The sequence below is a fragment of the Alexandromys fortis genome, unplaced genomic scaffold (assembly GCF_014885135.2).
Source record: "Alexandromys fortis isolate MF-2015 unplaced genomic scaffold, M_Fortis_MF-2015_v1.1 scaffold_33, whole genome shotgun sequence".
Taxonomy (NCBI): domain Eukaryota; kingdom Metazoa; phylum Chordata; class Mammalia; order Rodentia; family Cricetidae; genus Alexandromys; species Alexandromys fortis.
Window position 1 is genome coordinate 1,697,174 of NW_026067917.1, and position 18,191 is coordinate 1,715,364.

Consider the following 18,191-nt stretch of genomic DNA (forward strand, 5'->3'; position numbering starts at 1 on the left):
CCCCGCCAGCGACGCTGCGCGCGCCACCTCCCTCCGCCCGGGCGCGCGCTCAGCCGCGGGCAGGCGGGCGGGCGCGCGCAGAGCTCGAGCTCTTCCCCCCCCCCCCCGAGCACAGGACCCCTCCCCACGCCTGCCCCACGCGCGCGCGCGCGCACTAGGCCGATAACGCTGGGTGCCGCTTCCCCCGCCCCCACCCCACCCTCGGTGGCCTCAGGTTTGTGGGGCGAACGTAACTAGGGCGGGGGGGGGGTGGCGAAGGTGGCAGGACGCCACTGCCGCACCCCCAGCGGGGTGCGGTGGTTCGAGCCCCGGAAGCCGGGTCCCGGCCGTGTCCCCTTTCCTGGGGGAAGTTGGTGGAGTTTTCCCGGCTCAGCCCTCGACGCAGAAACTTCCTCCGTCCCCCTCCCCCCTCTCCATGCAGGCGACGCCGAGCGAGGCCGAGGCCGGGGGCGAATCGCCGCAGAGCTGCGTGTCGGCCGCGCGCTCTGATTGGACAGCAGGGAAGCCTGTCAGTTTATTGGCCCCGCTGATCCCGCCCCGTAGCTCAGGGCAGCCTTTACCCTTTGGCCCCGGCGGGCGCCAGCCACTCAGATCGCTGCTTGTTGGTATGTGCAGCGGCAGTGGCCGCCGACGGAGCAGTCTGAGCCCGACGATGAGGCCGGGGACTGGAGCCGAGCGTGGAGGCCTCATGGTGAGTGAAATGGAGAGCCAACCTCCCTCGCGGGGTCCCGGGGACGGGGAGCGGAGATTGTCCGGCTCAAACCTGTGCTCCAGTTCTTGGGTCTCTGCTGACGGCTTCCTGAGGAGACGGCCCTCGGTAAGGGATCGGCGGGGTAGGGGAAAGCGGCACAATGAAAAACCGAGTCAGAGAAACAGGAAGCTTTCTCCGAAAGGAGGAGAGTGTCCCAGGAAGAGCTGCAGATGGTGGGCTGCGTCCCAGGAGAGAGGGCTGGAGGGCGGGAATGCACAAAGACGGACGTGGGACCTGGGACGTTCCAGGGGTCTGGGCCTACACAGACACCTTCGGAAGGTGCCGGCTCCCCGGCGAGCTTGCATGGCAGAGCCCTAGGCCTGTTTTACCGTCGGGTGCCTTAAGTCCCTGGGACTTGAGAGAGAAGCTGCCATAGTTTCTTTTCGCCGGGAGTAGTGGTTGGGAGAATTGACAGCGGGTGTTTAGTTTCGGGCGAGGAACAATGGACATATGTCTGTGTGTGTACGTACATATAGATCATCTGAAGTTGACGAAACGGGTCAGTTTGTTATTTGCATTTAGTTTCTGGGACAGAATGACAGTCTGATATTTTACCTGTATTAACGGATTTGACTTCGGAAATAGTATATTTATCTCCCAATGAAGTTACTCTTGGGTACCCACATTCTGTTTTATGTCAAAACCTCATCCAAATTAATGTAATTTTAAGTAATATAAGGTGGCTATATGTATAAAGGGGACAAAGTTGTGTTCTTAAGTTGGAATTCAATAGCCACCAAGGCTAGGCAGTCATTTAACATTGAGCAGATGAGGGGGCTGTAATCCGATAATGGATTTACTTTGTTAACTTTCAGATTCCTTAAAATAACCACTATAGTTTATTTTTAAGATTAATATTAGTAAATGCTAATATAATAATTTAACTTGATATTGTGCCATATAGGTCATTGATTTTTAAAAAAAAAAAAACATTTACTCAGTCTCTTCATTTTTTCATATTTTTCAGATGGGGCATCCTGGCATGCATTATGCACCAATGGGAATGCACCCTATGGGTCAGAGAGCAAACATGCCTCCCGTACCTCATGGAATGATGCCACAGATGATGCCCCCTATGGGAGGACCTCCAATGGGACAAGTAAGAATATGTTTTTTACTTAGTTTTGTTTATTTCTGTTTTATTGTGTGGAGATTTTAAAATGTAGTTCAGTGCATCCAGCTATTGAAGGGTTAGTTTATAGCCACATGTTTTCAGACAAGTCATGTTGAGCATCACTGTAACCAAATTTTGAATGTAGTAATACTGTACAAAAAAATTATTTCCTCAACAAAATTAAGATCTAAAGAATATTAAGTTGGGTGTGGTGGTACACACCCACACGCGCCTTTAATCCTAGCACTTGGGGAGGCAGGGGCAGGAGGGTCTCTGTGTTCAAGGCCAGACTGGTCTACAGAGTGAGTTCCAGGACAGCCAAGGAAACACAGAGAAACCCTGTCTTGAAAATCAAAATCTTTAAAGGGACATTATATGTGTAGGCTCCTTGATTTAGTGACTTTCTAGGTTGATTGTTAATGGTCTAGGAGTAAATATATATATATATATATTATATATATCGTATGATTTTGGTGAACCGTGTAAATGCGTAGCATCAGAAAAATAGCAATTACTCAGGATTTTCATTTAGAATGAATTTTACTCTTGGAATATTTTCCTTCTGTTGGGTGTGGAGGGATTTTATGCTCTATTACTAATTCTTCCCTGGACAGTGCCAAATAGGTAGCTCATTTTCTACTTGAGTTTTAAAATGATACTGCTTCTGCACTCCTAATTGTGAGTTGCCCCTTGTATCTCTAGCACAAATTGAAAATGGACATTCTGTGGGAGTGATTTGGAGCGAAAGATTGTAGCTGAGTCAGTGACACTGCTAGACAGAATTTCTATTTCTAATTTAGAAGCGTTGAAGAAAGGCCAGAGCTTCAGTTCCATGAGCAGTTGTGTCCTATGGAAGATTCTATAGTACACAGATCCTTGGGCAGGCTGGGTCATCCCATTTGAATGTCTTGATAAGTCATGAAAAATTTTGGTTAACAAAATATTATGGAAAACCAGTTGTATATTTTCTTTTGCTAATGAGTGCTGTTGACTTTGATAATGGTCTAAGCAATGAAGACTAAAGTTATTGGTGAAATTGCAGTGGAAACAGGAGCTTGTGTTTTCTGTTTTTATTTAAAGTAGAATGACTCAGTGTCAAGTATTTTTTTTTTATATTTGGAGTATAGCCCTTAATTTTGTATAAATTCCTTATTCAGAGGCACCAGACTAAAAAGGTTCTTCCTGCAGGAGTTCCTTATGTAAAAGATTCCTTTGCTCTGTTACTCTAGAATATCAGTACCTGAAGCTCCCTAGGAGATGCAGAGACAGCTCTAATCCTCTTCTGTACCTTTCCATCTCTAAGCAGCACAAAGCCCTTCTTGTTTTCTTGGTAGAGCTGCTCTAACTAGATAATGAGCTTTTAAAAGATATTTATTCTTTAAATGCTCTGGTTCTTATTTAAAATTAGTTTCTTTCCACAGAAAGATAAAATAAAACAATTTGCTACTGCCAGATGCTTCTCTCTTTTCTGGGGCCTTCTGTTTCCATTGGGCCAGTCAAGGTAAGTTTTGCAAGGGGTTGACCTGCTTACCCTTGCTGTAATGGTGCTGTTGCACTAGCAAACCTGAGATGCCAGTTAGTCATTTTCACTACAATGCAGACTTTATTTTTTAAGTAATTGGCATAAACTGGTCACAGTTTGTTTTATGGCCCCTTCTCTTTAGCTGTGCCAGTGACTGCCTTCCTAACAAGTTTACTTGCTACTCAGATACTTCAGATATTCTGAAGTTTGCTTCATGGTCTTAGACTCCTTTTTTTTCTAGTCCAGTATGTTTATACACCATTAAGTACAACTGACTATTTAAATGTTTAGAATTCTTTCTCCCTCTGTTGGTTCCCTGTGAGGATAATGAATACTTTAGGATATTAGCTCTGAAAGTCTCAAGAGAATAGCCATTATTTTCTCAAAGTTAGATCATTTTCTAGTACTCATCCCCCCACCAACAAATTTGGGTCCTAACTTTTTTTCAGCTTTATGATACTAGGAAGGCATGATAAGCTGAATGAATCCTTAAGGAATCTAGGATTCTTTCTCAAAGCTCTGTGAACTTTCTCCTAATGATGAACTGATCATTTTCCTATATCGTTTCTTCTATTTGCATATGCTCAGAATTATTAATGAATAGTAGTCACAATGCAGATATTTGAGAAGAACGGGGTGTATGGTTCATGGTGGTAAATATATAGTCTTGCCATCCATCTTTTTAAAAGTTTATTTAAAACTTTTTAGATTTTGGGAATGAAGGCTATATAATTTTCAAAAATAGTTGACTGTAGCTATAGGGTTCTTCATCCATTGTTTGAACTAACTATAGAACACGAAAAATACATTTTTCCAGAACACAGACTTTGCTTTGTTGTATTCCCTATTCAATACATAAAACAACTATATAGTTACCTTTGTATAGAGCGTGTATATCATATTAGTTATTACAAGTAACTATGAAACAAGTAAATATGAAAGAGATAATTTCAATTTACAAGATGTCCATAGGTTATATGCATGTATTGCGACTTTTTTTATGCAAGGGACTTAAGCATCTGGATTCTGATATGTACCAAGGTTCTGGAACAGGTCAGTCTTCTGTCAAGAGATCTGCTTTGTTGATCACGTCTAAGTTATCTTTTCTTAGACCAACCAAAGACTAAAATAGAAAGCAGTCTGTATTGTTGAATGGTTATGGTCTTTGAATGTTACTCAATATGACAAATTTAAAGCTTGTTTATAAAATAGTATGCAGACTAGACAGTAGTGATCTAGGGTAAAACTGGGCTTGCAAAATTGAAATGCAGCCAGGCAGTGGTGGCGCACGCCTTTAATCTTAGCACTCGGATCTCTGTGAGTTCGAGGCCAGCCTGGTCTACAAGAGCTAGTTCCAGGACAGGCTCCAAAGCTACAGAAAAAGCCTGTCTTGAAAAACAAACAAAAAAAAATGAAATGCAGCTAGTCACTTCAAAAAGGGTTTTGTTCAGGGTTTTCTCCACTTAGTTTATAAGATAAGCTGGAATTCTATTTTCTCCATTTCAGGTTATTAGTGAATACCTAGAAATAGCAAATGTAACTTAATTGTAATGTCTTTTAAATTTTATCTCAGTTGCCTATCATGTAGATTAAATTATCTCCTAATGCACCCAACTTTTTGGGAAAGTAATACTATACTTGTCAGTTATAAAATTCGAAGATTGTATTACTGGAAGAGCCTTAGTAATAAATGAACTTTAAATAGTATACAAGTTTTTGGAGGGGGTCTCTCTCTTTAAAAAAAAAAAAAAAAAAAAAAACCGTATTGCCGGGCAGTGGTGGCGCACGCCTTTAATCCCAGCACTGGGAGGCAGAGGCAGGCGGATCTCTCTGAGTTCGAGACCAGCCTGGTCTACAAGAGCTAGTTCCAGGACAGGCTCCAAAACCACAGAGAAACCCTGTCTCGAAAAACCAAAAAAAAAAAAAAAAAAAAGTATTTACTAAATTTTATTTTTCCTTAGTAACCATATTAAATACTTTCCAGCAGAAATTTCTGTCAATGTGATCGTGTATAAGGCTGCCTTCCTCCATAGCCATTCAGAATAAAACATATTCTGTCTTTAAGATGTTTTCTTGTTCTTTTTCTTTTTGTATGTGCTTTTTAATCACCAGGAACATTAAATTCTGTTGTCTTTATCAACTGAGTTTTGCCTTTGCCCAACAGAGTTCTATTAGCTGGCTCATTCTTAAGTGTTTATTTTACTCTTATTTTAATAAAAAAATAATATTTAATGAATTAAGGCTTGAGCTCCCTTCCAGGTTTAACAACTTATGATATCTACTTTTTTTGATTGATACAGAAATAAAATTCTTCCTAATTAATTATTAGGATTTTGGGGGGTGAATTTTTGATAGTACATCAATGAGTGATTACATTTTATAGCTGAATTTAATTATCTTATTTTAATACTGAGTAAGACAGACTCACAGATCTTTAACAGCCCAGGTTGTGCCATTCCCATCTAGGAAGCTCATATGTTTTTGAACTGGTTTTCTTACTTCAAGACTTCAATCTATCAAAAAAATGAAAAGTAAAATATATTTCTTTGCTCAATAATCTCCTTTATTTTTCTCTATCTGTGGTCTAGTATTTAAATTCCACAGCTTAAGTTTGAAAGATCATCTCTAATACATGCCAAAACAATAAGTGATGCATGTTTTCTTACTAATCTTTTCATGATGCTTTAAATGGTTATATTAGTTCTTTACTTTAAGCTTATGCTGCTATCTTTGACATCTTGATTTCATGATCACTGTCACCATGACATCTTTGCTTGCCTAAATTATTTCCTCAGAAATAATTGTGAACAATGTTGACTTCCTCTTTAAGTAATTTAATACCTATTTGATATGCTTGAAATTTTTACTGTTTTATTTTGGTACTTAGTGACATTTTCTTTATTTTTTTCCTTACTTTTTTCTGATTTCCTACTTTCCTAACAAGTAAAAGATTATAAGCTCTTACAGAGCAAGAACCAAGTTGTTCTTGTTAATAATTCTGTAGGTGCTGAGCACAGTTCTTGGTGCATTGTGGGTGCTGAGTAATACTTGTTGAATGAATGAAACAAATAGATACTATTTGCTACAATGTAGCAAAGGTAGAAAGTAACTCATCCCTGTGTGTCTCCAGGTTACTTGTGACGTTACATTGTTACTGTGTTTAGTATCTGAATGATTGCTTTTCATTTAGCAAAAACAGATAAAATCAAGTAGATAAGGGGTTTCTTTTTCTTCTTTCCTTTTATTTTCAAGTAAAGAAATCTGAGTACTTATTTCATTCAAGCTGTATCATGTCCTTGAGAATGAAATTTTAACATATACGACTCTAACATAAAAGGTGATTGGTAATAGAGTTTTCCTGAGATACCTTACTGAAATACTTTGTTTTTATTTTTAATGTTAGCCAGTCTTAAAAACAGCACATAATAAATTCTCAAATCTAGGTAATATCTGTGTATTTACGTTTCTCAAGCAAATACTTTTCTTTATAAAGAATAGTAGCCTAGAACAAATGTTATCTTCACTTTTATACTGTGGTTAGATTTTGACATTTTTTACTAAAGACTACAGGTGTGCTTATTTCAGCTACATTTAGATAACATTTCGATGTGAACGCATTCAAAGCTTGAAATACAGTAATGTTTTGAAGTGTTTAATGTTTGAAGTGATCTAAGAAAACTATCTCATTTCAAAAGAATGGCTCTCTCCCTCTTTGAGATGCACACAATGCTGTTATTGGGAAGTCTTGCAGGCAGGAACCTTTTAAAACAGAAGCTAAGTGTCTTTCCCACCACCTTCCACTAGGAGCTTCTTATTCATAAGAAATACTGCTAGCACTTGGTTAACATTCTTTTTTTTTCCCCCCGTTTTGGCGGGCTCGTATTTTTATTTATTTATTTATTTATTTATTTATTTATTAAAGATTTCTGTCTCTTCCCCGCCGCCGCCTCCCCTTTCCCTCCCCCTCCCCCAATCAAGTCCCCCTCCCAAAGAGCAATCAGGGTTCCCTGCCCTGTGGGAAATCCAAGGACCACCCACCTCCATCCAGGTCTAGTAAGGTGAGCATCCAAACTGCCAAAACCAATAGGTGCAGTAGGATCAAAAACCCATTGCCATTGTTCTTGAGGTCTCAATAGTGAACATTCTAATACACAAGTGTACTAGCGGATTGCTCCCCCTCGTTGATGTTGTTCATAGTTTTTCATTATACCTTAATACCTCCATATTTCTTTTTGTCAGACATTTATGTCTCTTAAGAATGTTAATATAAATGTGTGATGTGTAGATGGCTTTTAAGAGCCTCCATCGTGTGGAGTGGCTGGCAATACTGAGCGTTCCGGACTATTCCTGGAAAGGTTATAGATACGTCTTTGATTTTATTTTTTTCATTAGTCAACTTAGCATCTGTTACTTTTCATCTATTTCAAGCAGTGGTTACTTCTAATTAGTAGTTAATAAAGACATGATCATTTGCTTTGGTGGGCTTAAATCCATTGTTTCTTAGTGTGCTCAAAGTAGAAACTGACTTCTCTTAAAAATCTATAATGCCAGGGCTGGAGAGATGGCTCAGAGCTTAAGAGTACTGACTGTTCTTCCAAAGGTCCTGAGTTCAATTCCCAGCAACCATATGGTGGCTCACAACCATCTGTAATGGGGTCTGGTGCCCCTCTTCTGGCCTGCAGACATACATGGAAGGAATGCTGTATACATAATAAATAAATATTTTTTAAAAAATCTATAATGCCAGAAATTCAGAACTGTTGGAGATTGAAATACAGTTTGTTGTATCTAAGGCTCTCATTTTTCATTTAAACAAAATTTTATATGATTTGTCTTAAACTTTAATTTTTTTCAAATAAAAATTATTATTGTAAAAATAGGGTCATATTCATTAGGTCCTGATCTTCAGAACCTTAAGCTCCTTTTGACAATAGGTTTGGAATGTGTATTTCATCATGTAGTCTAGGAAAGTTGCTGTCTCTGTAAATGAGACCTGATTAATTTCTGTGTGCTACATAATAATGTTTCAGTTAGCTTATGGCTGACTGCATGCATGATAGTGGTCTCATAAGATTAGAGTGGACCTGAAAATTTATGATTTACTATTTTTTTTACTATATACTTTCCTTTATTAAATAAGCAAATGCTTGTATTACAGTTTCCTGTAGTATTCGGTACAGTAATGGCTCAGTGACATAGCTGTTTTGTGGTCATAGGAGAAAACACTGCTCATGTGTTTATGGTAATATTTTACGGTACCAGTCATAATAAAGACAAGTCATCTATAATACATAATACTTGAGTTAGTAATGATATTAATAGACTTGCTGATTTATATGTTTACTATGGTATCTTTTTTATTGGTTTAGAATGTGCTTCACTTACAAAAACAAATATCAGCTAGGATTGTATAATAGCAAAATTATGTGTTGTATTTATCAGTGAGTCTGTCTCTACATGATGTAGTTAATGTTAATAGATTACCCTTTGATACTAACAAAGTATAAAGATGCAGATAGGTGTAATATTGGTTATAGCTTGAAGAACGTGAAAAGGAGATTATAATGGTCTTCTGTCCCACAGGCTTTAGGTTACATTTTTTTTAGTATAAAATTTAAAACCCTTAATTTTGTTAAGACTTAAGCACCACTATTTTCTGTTTCTCTAATTGAATTTAGAACTATCTTTAAAAAATACAATGGTATTCATTTTTATTCAACTACATTTCTAAATTTATGTTGCCTGTTGTAAAGGATTATAATTCTGTCTTGTCTATATAAACTTTGAGAAATTCATAATCCTTATTGAATTTAATCTCCCTTTCTGAAAACTGAATTGACTATTAGTCCAGGGTATATTTGGTAGCTGGATGGTCTAGAGAGTTAAATGAATTGTACACTAACACTGCAGAGCCAGCATTAAATTTGATACTAAATCTGGGATGACTTCTTATTACATGTACTATTGATTTCTATTCAAGGTTATAAAAGAGTTCGTGCTGTTTGCTAGATACCTTTAATGAAGAATATGAACAAAGCAAATGAGAAATAGAGAAGGAATGGCTGAGGAAAAAGTTAAATGAAAAGTTCATTCATTGTGAAAGGTTAAGAGTTACAATAAAATATTGTTGGTTGATTTTTCATGTTTTTAGGTGCTGGTGCATGTAGATTCAACCATTGACCATTCAAAAATATTTAGAGAAAGATTTGTGTCTATACTGAATGTGTTCTGGCATTTTTACAATTTAAAAACTATGTAGCGTTTGATATTTATTAGGTAATATAAGAAATCTAGATATTTGAAATTTACCAGGATTATGCATAGATTATATATAAATACGGTGCCATTTTATATGAGATAAACATTTAGAGATTTTGTTAACCATTATTAGGTAGTACTAGAACCGTGAATACTGTGAGGAAACTCTAGTAGCTATCATATCTTAGCACTAATTTTAATTGCCTTACATTCATTTTTGCAATTGATGGCTTAAAATAAGTCCTATCAGGTAATATTTTTGCTGTTGATGAGAAATTGAGGTCCAGAGAAGTCAGTGTCAAAGTGGTCCAAGTTCCCAAAGCTGTTAAGTAGTCAAATTAAAATAGGAATTTTGCTAGTCTGACTTAATAGTTGTGCAAGGCTGCTTCTCTATGTAAAGTTGTAAGATGTAATCAATTCAGTTAATCTTCTCAGAGCATGAAGGGTAGCTATAAAGTGTTCCTCTTATTAGGTATGTGTGTTCCAAGATTTCCTGTGGATTCCTGAAACTGAACCTCATACATGTTTACTGTTTTTTTTTTTTTTCCATTCTTAAATGCCCTGCTTGTTGTTTATCTGACCTTGGGAATTTTGTGCCCTGATAACTCCTTTGCATTGTCACTTGTGGTTTAGGGCCATTATTAAGTAAAATGAGGTTTACTTGAAGTTGTATACACACACACACAGTGTTGCTAAGCCTAAAGTTTCATATAATATTTTCAGACCTACATTGGTCATAGGTTACTGAATATGGGATGTGAAACACAGATAAGAGATGGAAAGAACTACTTTACTTACTTTAGAATTTCTAAGTTCCATAGGTTGTATTTAATAAACAAAACTAGGCATGTGAAGTTGTCTTAGTAAATGTTTTCTCCGTATTAACAAATTATAAAAACACCATTTACCTTTTTTTATTTAGATATTTAACAGAAATGTACTGTCTTTATTGTACTGTTTTTTAATTTGTTGTTATTTTGATATGGGGACATCAGATCCCCTGTGTCTGTAGTTACAGATGATTGTGAGCCTCGATGTAGATGCTGGTTATTAAACCAGGGCTCTGGAAGAGTGGTCAGTGCTCTTAACTGCTGGGCCATCTCTCCAGGCCCTGTTCAATTTCTGTGGCATTTATACTGCTTTTATTACTGTTGTTTTTTAAAAGTATGTAAAGTGGTAAATAAAACACATTTATATCTACAGCGAGAAACTATCAGGGATGCTAAAAGCAATTGAGTAGGTTGTATGGTGGGCCTTTGTTTTTACTCATTTATTTATTGTCCTCAAACTGTGCTTCTTCTGAATATCTTATTCTCCTAGTACTGGTCACTGATTGCAAGGCCTCATGCATACTAGACAAGTGCTCTACTATTAATCTCACATCTGCAGTCGTACTTTTATTTTTAGGGAATATCCTGTTGGGGAGATCACCCATACTGATTATGAACTTTTGGTTTTCCTTCTTTGGCCAGTAGTGTAGTAACAGGAATTTATTAAGAGGGGTTATCCGCAATACCTGGCTTGAATACATACTGATGATTGGCTTTAAAACTCCCTCCACTCCCAGGGCTGGAGAGGTATTTAAGAGCATTGGCTGTTGTTTCTTGGTGTTCACTTTTCCTCAAACACTCTGTCTCTGGTCTTAATAACTAAAACTTAAGGTTATTTTAGTACTTTATATATTGGCCAAAGTACTAGAAATGGAAAAAGCAACATGTTTTGATTTTATAAAATGTATTATAATACATTTCATGTTAAGCTAATGTGAATGTCCATTTGTACTTAGAAAGTGATGTTTCCTGAAATTGTTATAACACTATCATAGCAACTAAACTAAAAGTTTTTCCTTTTTTAGTAAACATTAACAATGGGAGGTGGTGGTCCCAAATAGAAAATCTAAAAGACTTTACAGATAGAGCTAGGTAAACCCTCCATGTGAAACAATATGTATGAAATACAATATCTTATATATTGATGTTCTTCAGTTTCATATTCATAACATCACTTTTAGAATATTTATTTACATAAAATAAAAGCTCACAGATTGCTTTGTCAGGTAAAACAAGTGTAACTAGACTCTGCCTACCAGGACTTAAGAACTACAGGACTGTAGCTCTGTATTTCCTATTGGTCTTATTTTCTAGTCATAACTGATTTACACACTCATGAATAATGTTTTAAATTGTGAGAAATAGGAAGGACAGTGGGATTTTGTCTTTATGTTATAATCAATAGTTAACTGAAGTTATATTAGTTTGCTCAGTCTATTGATACTATGAATGGTCTCTTAAGTTAGTGAAGATTTTTCTTCTTACTCTACTTTTTAAAGTACTTTTTGTTCCTTAGAAATTACTAATTTTCTTTGTAGGTTTTTAAACTTCCACTTCTAAAATTATCTTAAGGTTTTAGTTCAGAATGTAGTTTTTTACTTGTTTTATATATATATATGCCATTTTAAACTTTTCTGCTGTGCTTTTGAAGTGCTTCTCACGACCAGTTATCTGTTGAGTTCGCTGCTGTTTTCTAAAGCATGTGGTGAGCAGTATCTCTGAAGGGTAGATGGTTTTGGAAGCAAGCATAACTCTTCCATGTTTGCTGCTGCTTTTTTCATAAGATAAGTTATTTCTTTAATCTCTTAGTTAGGTTTTGAAGATGTCCGTGCTTGTTTTCAAATTCTATGCTTTTTATAAAATATTATTTTGACCATATGTTCCAGGAATCATCGCGTCTTCTGATTATAATTTCTGTCCAGTAGATAATTTTTATCTCTTTTTTAATCAGTTAACCCCATGCAAGCCTACAGGTGTTACAACCTGTTTCACTTTGAATTTTAACAAGTAATAAAACTACACATAGAAATTATTACCTAATTTTATATTTTTAGATTGACCAATGTGCTTATACTTTTCCTATTTTATAATTTAGTCATTTAACTTGAAGCTTGAATAACCAGTTTCCTTGTTCAATACTTATGGTTATTACAATTTTTGTCCTCCAAGTTTCTTAGATCCTTTGATACTCTTATATATTAATGTCAAATTCTAATATAGGACTATATATTTTATTTTTTGTAATATAGATGAATACTGAGTCAAATTGTTTAGAAAATTTTAAGCACCAAAGATCTAAGATTATGAAAATGACCAGATTACTATCAAATTTATTTAGTACAGATAAGAATAAGAAGTGAAAATTATGAAAAAATTTTGTCTTATAGTCTCTTGTTTCAAAGAAAGGAGAATCAATGTTCAATTGAAATGAATAGTCTCAATTTTAAGTTAGACTAATATAGTCTGTTCTTCTTAATACTTATTTAAATTAACTAAGTAAATTAAATTACTTAAATATTGTTACCATACAAATGAATTATGACGTAAGTATTGGAGCAGTATCAGTATAGCATTCTTCATTCATTCAACAAGCACTTACTAAGCAAGCATATTATTCGTTTAATAAAATAGCATAGTTTCAGTGGTTACATATTGTTTCTTAAATTATACTTGCAATCCTGTAAAGTGTTTTGTTCTTACATGGTAACCATTTTTTAACTTTTATTTTAGATGCCTGGAATGATGTCTTCAGTAATGTCAGGAATGATGATGTCTCATATGTCTCAGGCTTCCATGCAACCTGCCTTACCGGTTGGTAATCTTGTGAAAATAATTCTTTTCTGAGTTTTGATTGCTTTCATATGTGAGTAATAATGTGCATGTAGGTTGTAGGACACCTCAAAACTAAAATATAACATGGAAATTGTAATTGAGCATTACATTGCAACATACATGTTCAATGATTAAATTAATTCTGTAAGAAACAAGGCACTTAAATTGTGAGAGAAAACCACTGAGGTAGTCTGTATTTTCAAAGGTGACATTTATTAAATGCTAGCAAAAATTGATATTCAACTTAAAAATGAGAAGACTTAATTTGAAATCCCCCTTTTATTGAAACTTCAGCTATTACAATTTAACTTGGTATGATCTTGAATAGACTTAATTGTTATACTTAGGTAATACTTTGGTATATAAATATATTAGTATAAGTGTGCTTATTTCCTGAGAGCTTACTGGTTTTAATAAATAGGTATGACATACTTAATTGGAATAGTAAGATTTTGGTGTTTTAATCAAATTATTGACCTTTTATTAACATTTGCATATATTTACATTACAAAAATATCCTGTGGAGTCTTAGCCCCTATTTCTGATATGTTAGTATCGGTAAGTTTCATTGACTAATTAATAAGATTTGGTTTTCAGAGCTTTATAGATTTCAGAACTGAGAGGGAAGGCCTGTGGTTCTCTGTACAATTGATAACCATGTAGTATCTTAAAATGCTCTGAAACGTATAGCAAGCCTGAGAGTTGACCACTAGAAATTTTATAGTTGCTGAGTTAGTGGCTTATAGATTACACATGGAATTGATTCATTGAACCATATTTTTATAAAATGTAGTTTAAATAATTTGAATGGTAGTAATTTAATGTCTCTTCTTGCAGCCTGGAGTAAACAGTATGGATGTAACTGCAGGTATGTCTACAGTATATGGTGGACGCCATATTAGAACAACGAATGAAAGTGGTTATCTGGGGCTGAAGGGTTCAGCACTTGCTATTTTTTCAGAGGACTTAGCATCCTTTCCCCATTTTCACATGGTTAACAACCATTTGAAATTCCTGTTCCAAGGGAATCTGATGCCTTCTGGTCTCCTTGGGCACCAGGCGTAATGTGCTGTACATACATATATTCTGATAAACTGCTCATATAAAATTAGTTTTTAAAATGATCTTTATGATTGGTTTGTATTTTTGCAGTTTTTGACGATAGACAGATGGCCTTTATAATTGCATTCTTAAGTCCTAACAACAAAAATGACTGTTACCTCATTGGTCTTTGTAGTCAACCTACTTTTCCAATGCTTTGGCTCTATTGTTGATATTTCTAGTCAGTTGAATGCTTTCCATATATGTGAACCTTTGTTTTGTTTTACAGTCTTTGCTTTCTCTTTTACTTAAAATTTTAAGTTGCCTAGTTTCTAAAGTTAGAAATTAATTATTTATATGAGCTTTGTCACTAACAAACACCTGAAAATCCCTTATGCCATAAAACTTTGGGAGGGGGCGGGTAGTGTAGGACACTAACAAAACTTTCTGCAGGGCTGGAGAGATGGCTGAGAGGTTAAGAGCATTGCCTGCTCTTCCAAAGGTCCTGAGTTCAATTCCCAGCAACCACATGGTGGCTCACAACCATCTGTAATGAGGTCTGGTGCCCTCTTCTGGCCTGCACCACAGACAGAATATTGCATACATAATTAATAAATAAATAAATAAATAAATAAATAAATAAACAAACAAACAATTTTTAAAAAAAAAAAGAAAAAACTTTCTGCAATAGTAGAAATATACTATAACCTATAATTGTCATGCAGTTGTTACTAGGTACATCTAATTGAGTTTGAAATGTGGCTGGTACAATTGAAGAAGTTATTTCGTTGTAATTTAAATTTTAAGCAGGTATGTGTGATATCTCATGAGTCTGCTCTATGACAGCACAGGTATAAGATTAAAGTAACTGAGTGACAAAAGTTAGAGAATAGAGAGACATTATTGTATTTTAATAACATATATAAGAAAGAAAGGAATTTAAGTGAGAGTGACAGATAGCCAAAGAGCAAATTGAATGTTTCTCATTTTGGCGGCTGACAGTTAACTTTGGAGATTGAAAACTCGAGTTTTAAAAATGCTTTATGCTATAGATGTTTCATTTGTTTTCTTTGTTGAATGGGAAGCAAGTAAACAGGAAATAAGGGACAACTCATGAGCTTTAATAAGAATAGAAAGGAAGAAATAATAAGAATAAGTATTGGACCTACTGAGGAGCATGTCATTTACCGCTGTAAATGTTTTGTCTTTTAGGTGCCGCATCTGGCGCAGTAAGTACTATTGAAACCCGTTACTTGTTACTTACATTTTTTAAACATGTTACATTGATCCTTGTTTTCTAAAGATTATGTGCTAAACCAGTCCTCAGTTTTTCATGCCAAATGTTAAAGCTTTATTTTAGAATCTTTATTTTAGAGAGTTGGGAGAGATTATTTGTGTTTTATGTCACTATCTCAAAATACCAAGGCCAATTACTTTTATAAAGAAAACAGGTTTTTGGCTTTCCAGTTGCCCACCTGTGGTGGAACACTACCAACATACAGATTTTTATAAAGACCCTTATGGGGAAGACCATCACCCTTGAGGTTGGACCCTCAGATGCTATAGAAAAATGTAAAATCCAGGTTTAGGAGGAAATTCCTTCTGATTGGCTAAGGCTGCTCCTTGCTGGTAAGCAACTGGAAGATGCCATACTTTTGACTACAACATTCAAAAGTCTACCTTTCATCCTGTGTTGGGACTTCATGGTGGTGCCAAGAAAAGGAAAAAGTCTTACAGCATCCTCAAGAAGACTTAAGCAAAGGAAAAAGATTAAGTTGGCTGTGCTGAAACACACATTGAAATATTGTGAAAAAATAAGATGGATAAAAATGCAAAATGAGCTGCCTTTGAGATTGTCCTGAAGAATACGGTTGTTGTCTGAGGTTTCTGTCCTGCCTGGTTCCTGCAGTCATTAAGTCCCAAAGAAATCACACAGAGGTCTACATTAGTTATAAACTGATTGGCCTAGTAGCTGAGACTTCTTATTAACTCTTATAACTTATATTAGCCCATTATTCTTCTCTATGTTAGCCATGTATCTGGTACCTTGTTCGGCAAGGCAGTCACATCTTGCTTCTTCTGTGGCTGGGTCACGACTGCCAGATTCCTCTTCCCAGAATTCTCCTGTTCTCATTGCCCTGTCTCTACTTACTGCATGGTCGCCCTGCCTATACTTCCTACCTGGCTACTGGCCAATCAGCATTTTATTAAACAAGTACAAGAAACAAATGTTTACAGGGTAAAACCATTGTCCCACAGCATGCGGTGCTGGAGATTGCATGGCCAGTCACTTTGACAGACATTACTGTGGCAAGTCGTGTCTGACTTAACTTCTTCAACAACCCAGAAGACAAGGAGTTGTGCGTGAGTTAATAAAAAGACAGGAATTGGGGGCTGGGGGGCAAAAAACAAATGTTTGGAGCTGGAGAGATGGCTCTGTAGGTAAAAGTGTTTGCTATACAAGCATAAGAACCTAATTTTAAATCTTTATTTTCAACGTACATTCCTATAATCGGAGCATTGGGGGCCATGACAAGAGAGTCCCAAGAGCTAACTGGCTAGCTGAACTAAACAAAACAGTAAACTTGATGTTTCCCTATGAGAGTAAAGCAGAGAGTGATAGACTTCAAAGTCCTTCTCTGGCCTGTATCTGCATTTGCAAAAATAGTGTGTTTATAACATGCTCCTACCCCCATCTACCAAAGGCAAGAAAAGAAATGTATATTTCATACAGTTTTGAATACTGAATAATATAAGGTCTGATGATTATTTGTTTGACCTGTGGTTAGTGCCACTGAGTTATTTAACAGCATGACCAAAGACATTACATTGGTGTACATGCAAGAAAAAATCAATATGGCCAGGGAGTAAGAAAGAGGTGAAGCCAAGGAAGGTTGAAGTAGAATTTTTACTGTTTTAGGCAGAATGTTATGTAACTCCTATAATGTCTCAGAAGCTCATATACTTTCCTAGAAGTGTTTATGCAAATCTTTGTTAGATTCTCCAAAATAAACTTGTTGAATTGTACATATTCTAAGTCCTTTTAGGAGTCTCATACTTTTTAAAAAGTTGTGTAACTTCTAGGAAAATTGCTTTTAATTTGTTTTCATGTTTTTAATAGTAGACATTAATATAGCAAGGTTCGTAACTACTTAACTTGCATTATCTTGTGAAGAAAACTTTTCAACTGTCAGTATTTGACTTACACACTGATTTAAACTTCATCTTACTGTAAACAGACAGGATATTAAAACTTTCTCCTTAAAATACTAGATTGGACAAAGTCAAGAAAATGTCTTTATTTTCATTAAATAATGGGTTTCATTATGATATATTTAGGTATGCATATAATAAACTTAGAATATATTTATTCTCCTTTGGTTTGTCCCTTTTCAAATAAGTCCCTATTTTTATTTTATAAAAGTTCTCCAATATTTATAGGAACCCAGAATGATGCAAAACTTGTCTGTCTTGGAGGGTGTCATTTTTAAATGTGAGTGTGCAGCACTAGCTTGTGCTTTGACTTGATTCCTTCAGAAATATAACTGAGAAGTGGTATAGTGAGTCCTAGTTTAGTTTTTTGAAGAGCAGCAGTAGATGAGGATTCCTGTCTACAACCTTGACAACAATTGTAGTTTGATGGTTTTTTTCCTTTTATTGATAATTCCAGTTTTGACTGCCAGGAGTTAGAACTTCTTTCTATTTCCCTCCTAGTTAAGGATATTGAGTTATTTTCTCATATATTTATGAGTCTCTTGTTAATAAGAATTGTCTGCTTTCTGGGTATGGTGGCCACATTCATATACAAGCACTTGGGAGCCCAAGGCAGGTGGATCTTCTCTG

At 36.0% G+C, this 18,191-nt stretch overlaps 1 protein-coding gene across 8 annotated transcripts in view; it reads left to right on the forward strand.

Moving 5' to 3' along the window:
• Positions 1 to 153: 153 nt before the first annotated feature.
• The window catches only part of Prpf40a (pre-mRNA processing factor 40 homolog A), a 41,539-nt gene continuing 23,501 nt past the window's right edge, over positions 154 to 18,191 (forward strand). For 2 of the 8 annotated variants that reach the window (XM_050139989.1, XM_050139992.1), the window contains exons 1-5: positions 155 to 817; positions 1,719 to 1,850; positions 13,206 to 13,286; positions 14,145 to 14,175; positions 15,561 to 15,577. In XM_050139989.1, coding sequence (XP_049995946.1) covers positions 416 to 817; positions 1,719 to 1,850; positions 13,206 to 13,286; positions 14,145 to 14,175; positions 15,561 to 15,577 — 663 coding nt within the window. In that variant the 5' untranslated portion in view covers positions 155 to 415. Of the gene's footprint in view, positions 818 to 1,718; positions 1,851 to 13,205; positions 13,287 to 14,144; positions 14,176 to 15,560; positions 15,578 to 18,191 lie in introns of all 8 variants that reach the window. The other 6 variants (XM_050139993.1, XM_050139997.1, XM_050139991.1 and 3 more) reach the window with 5 other exon arrangements.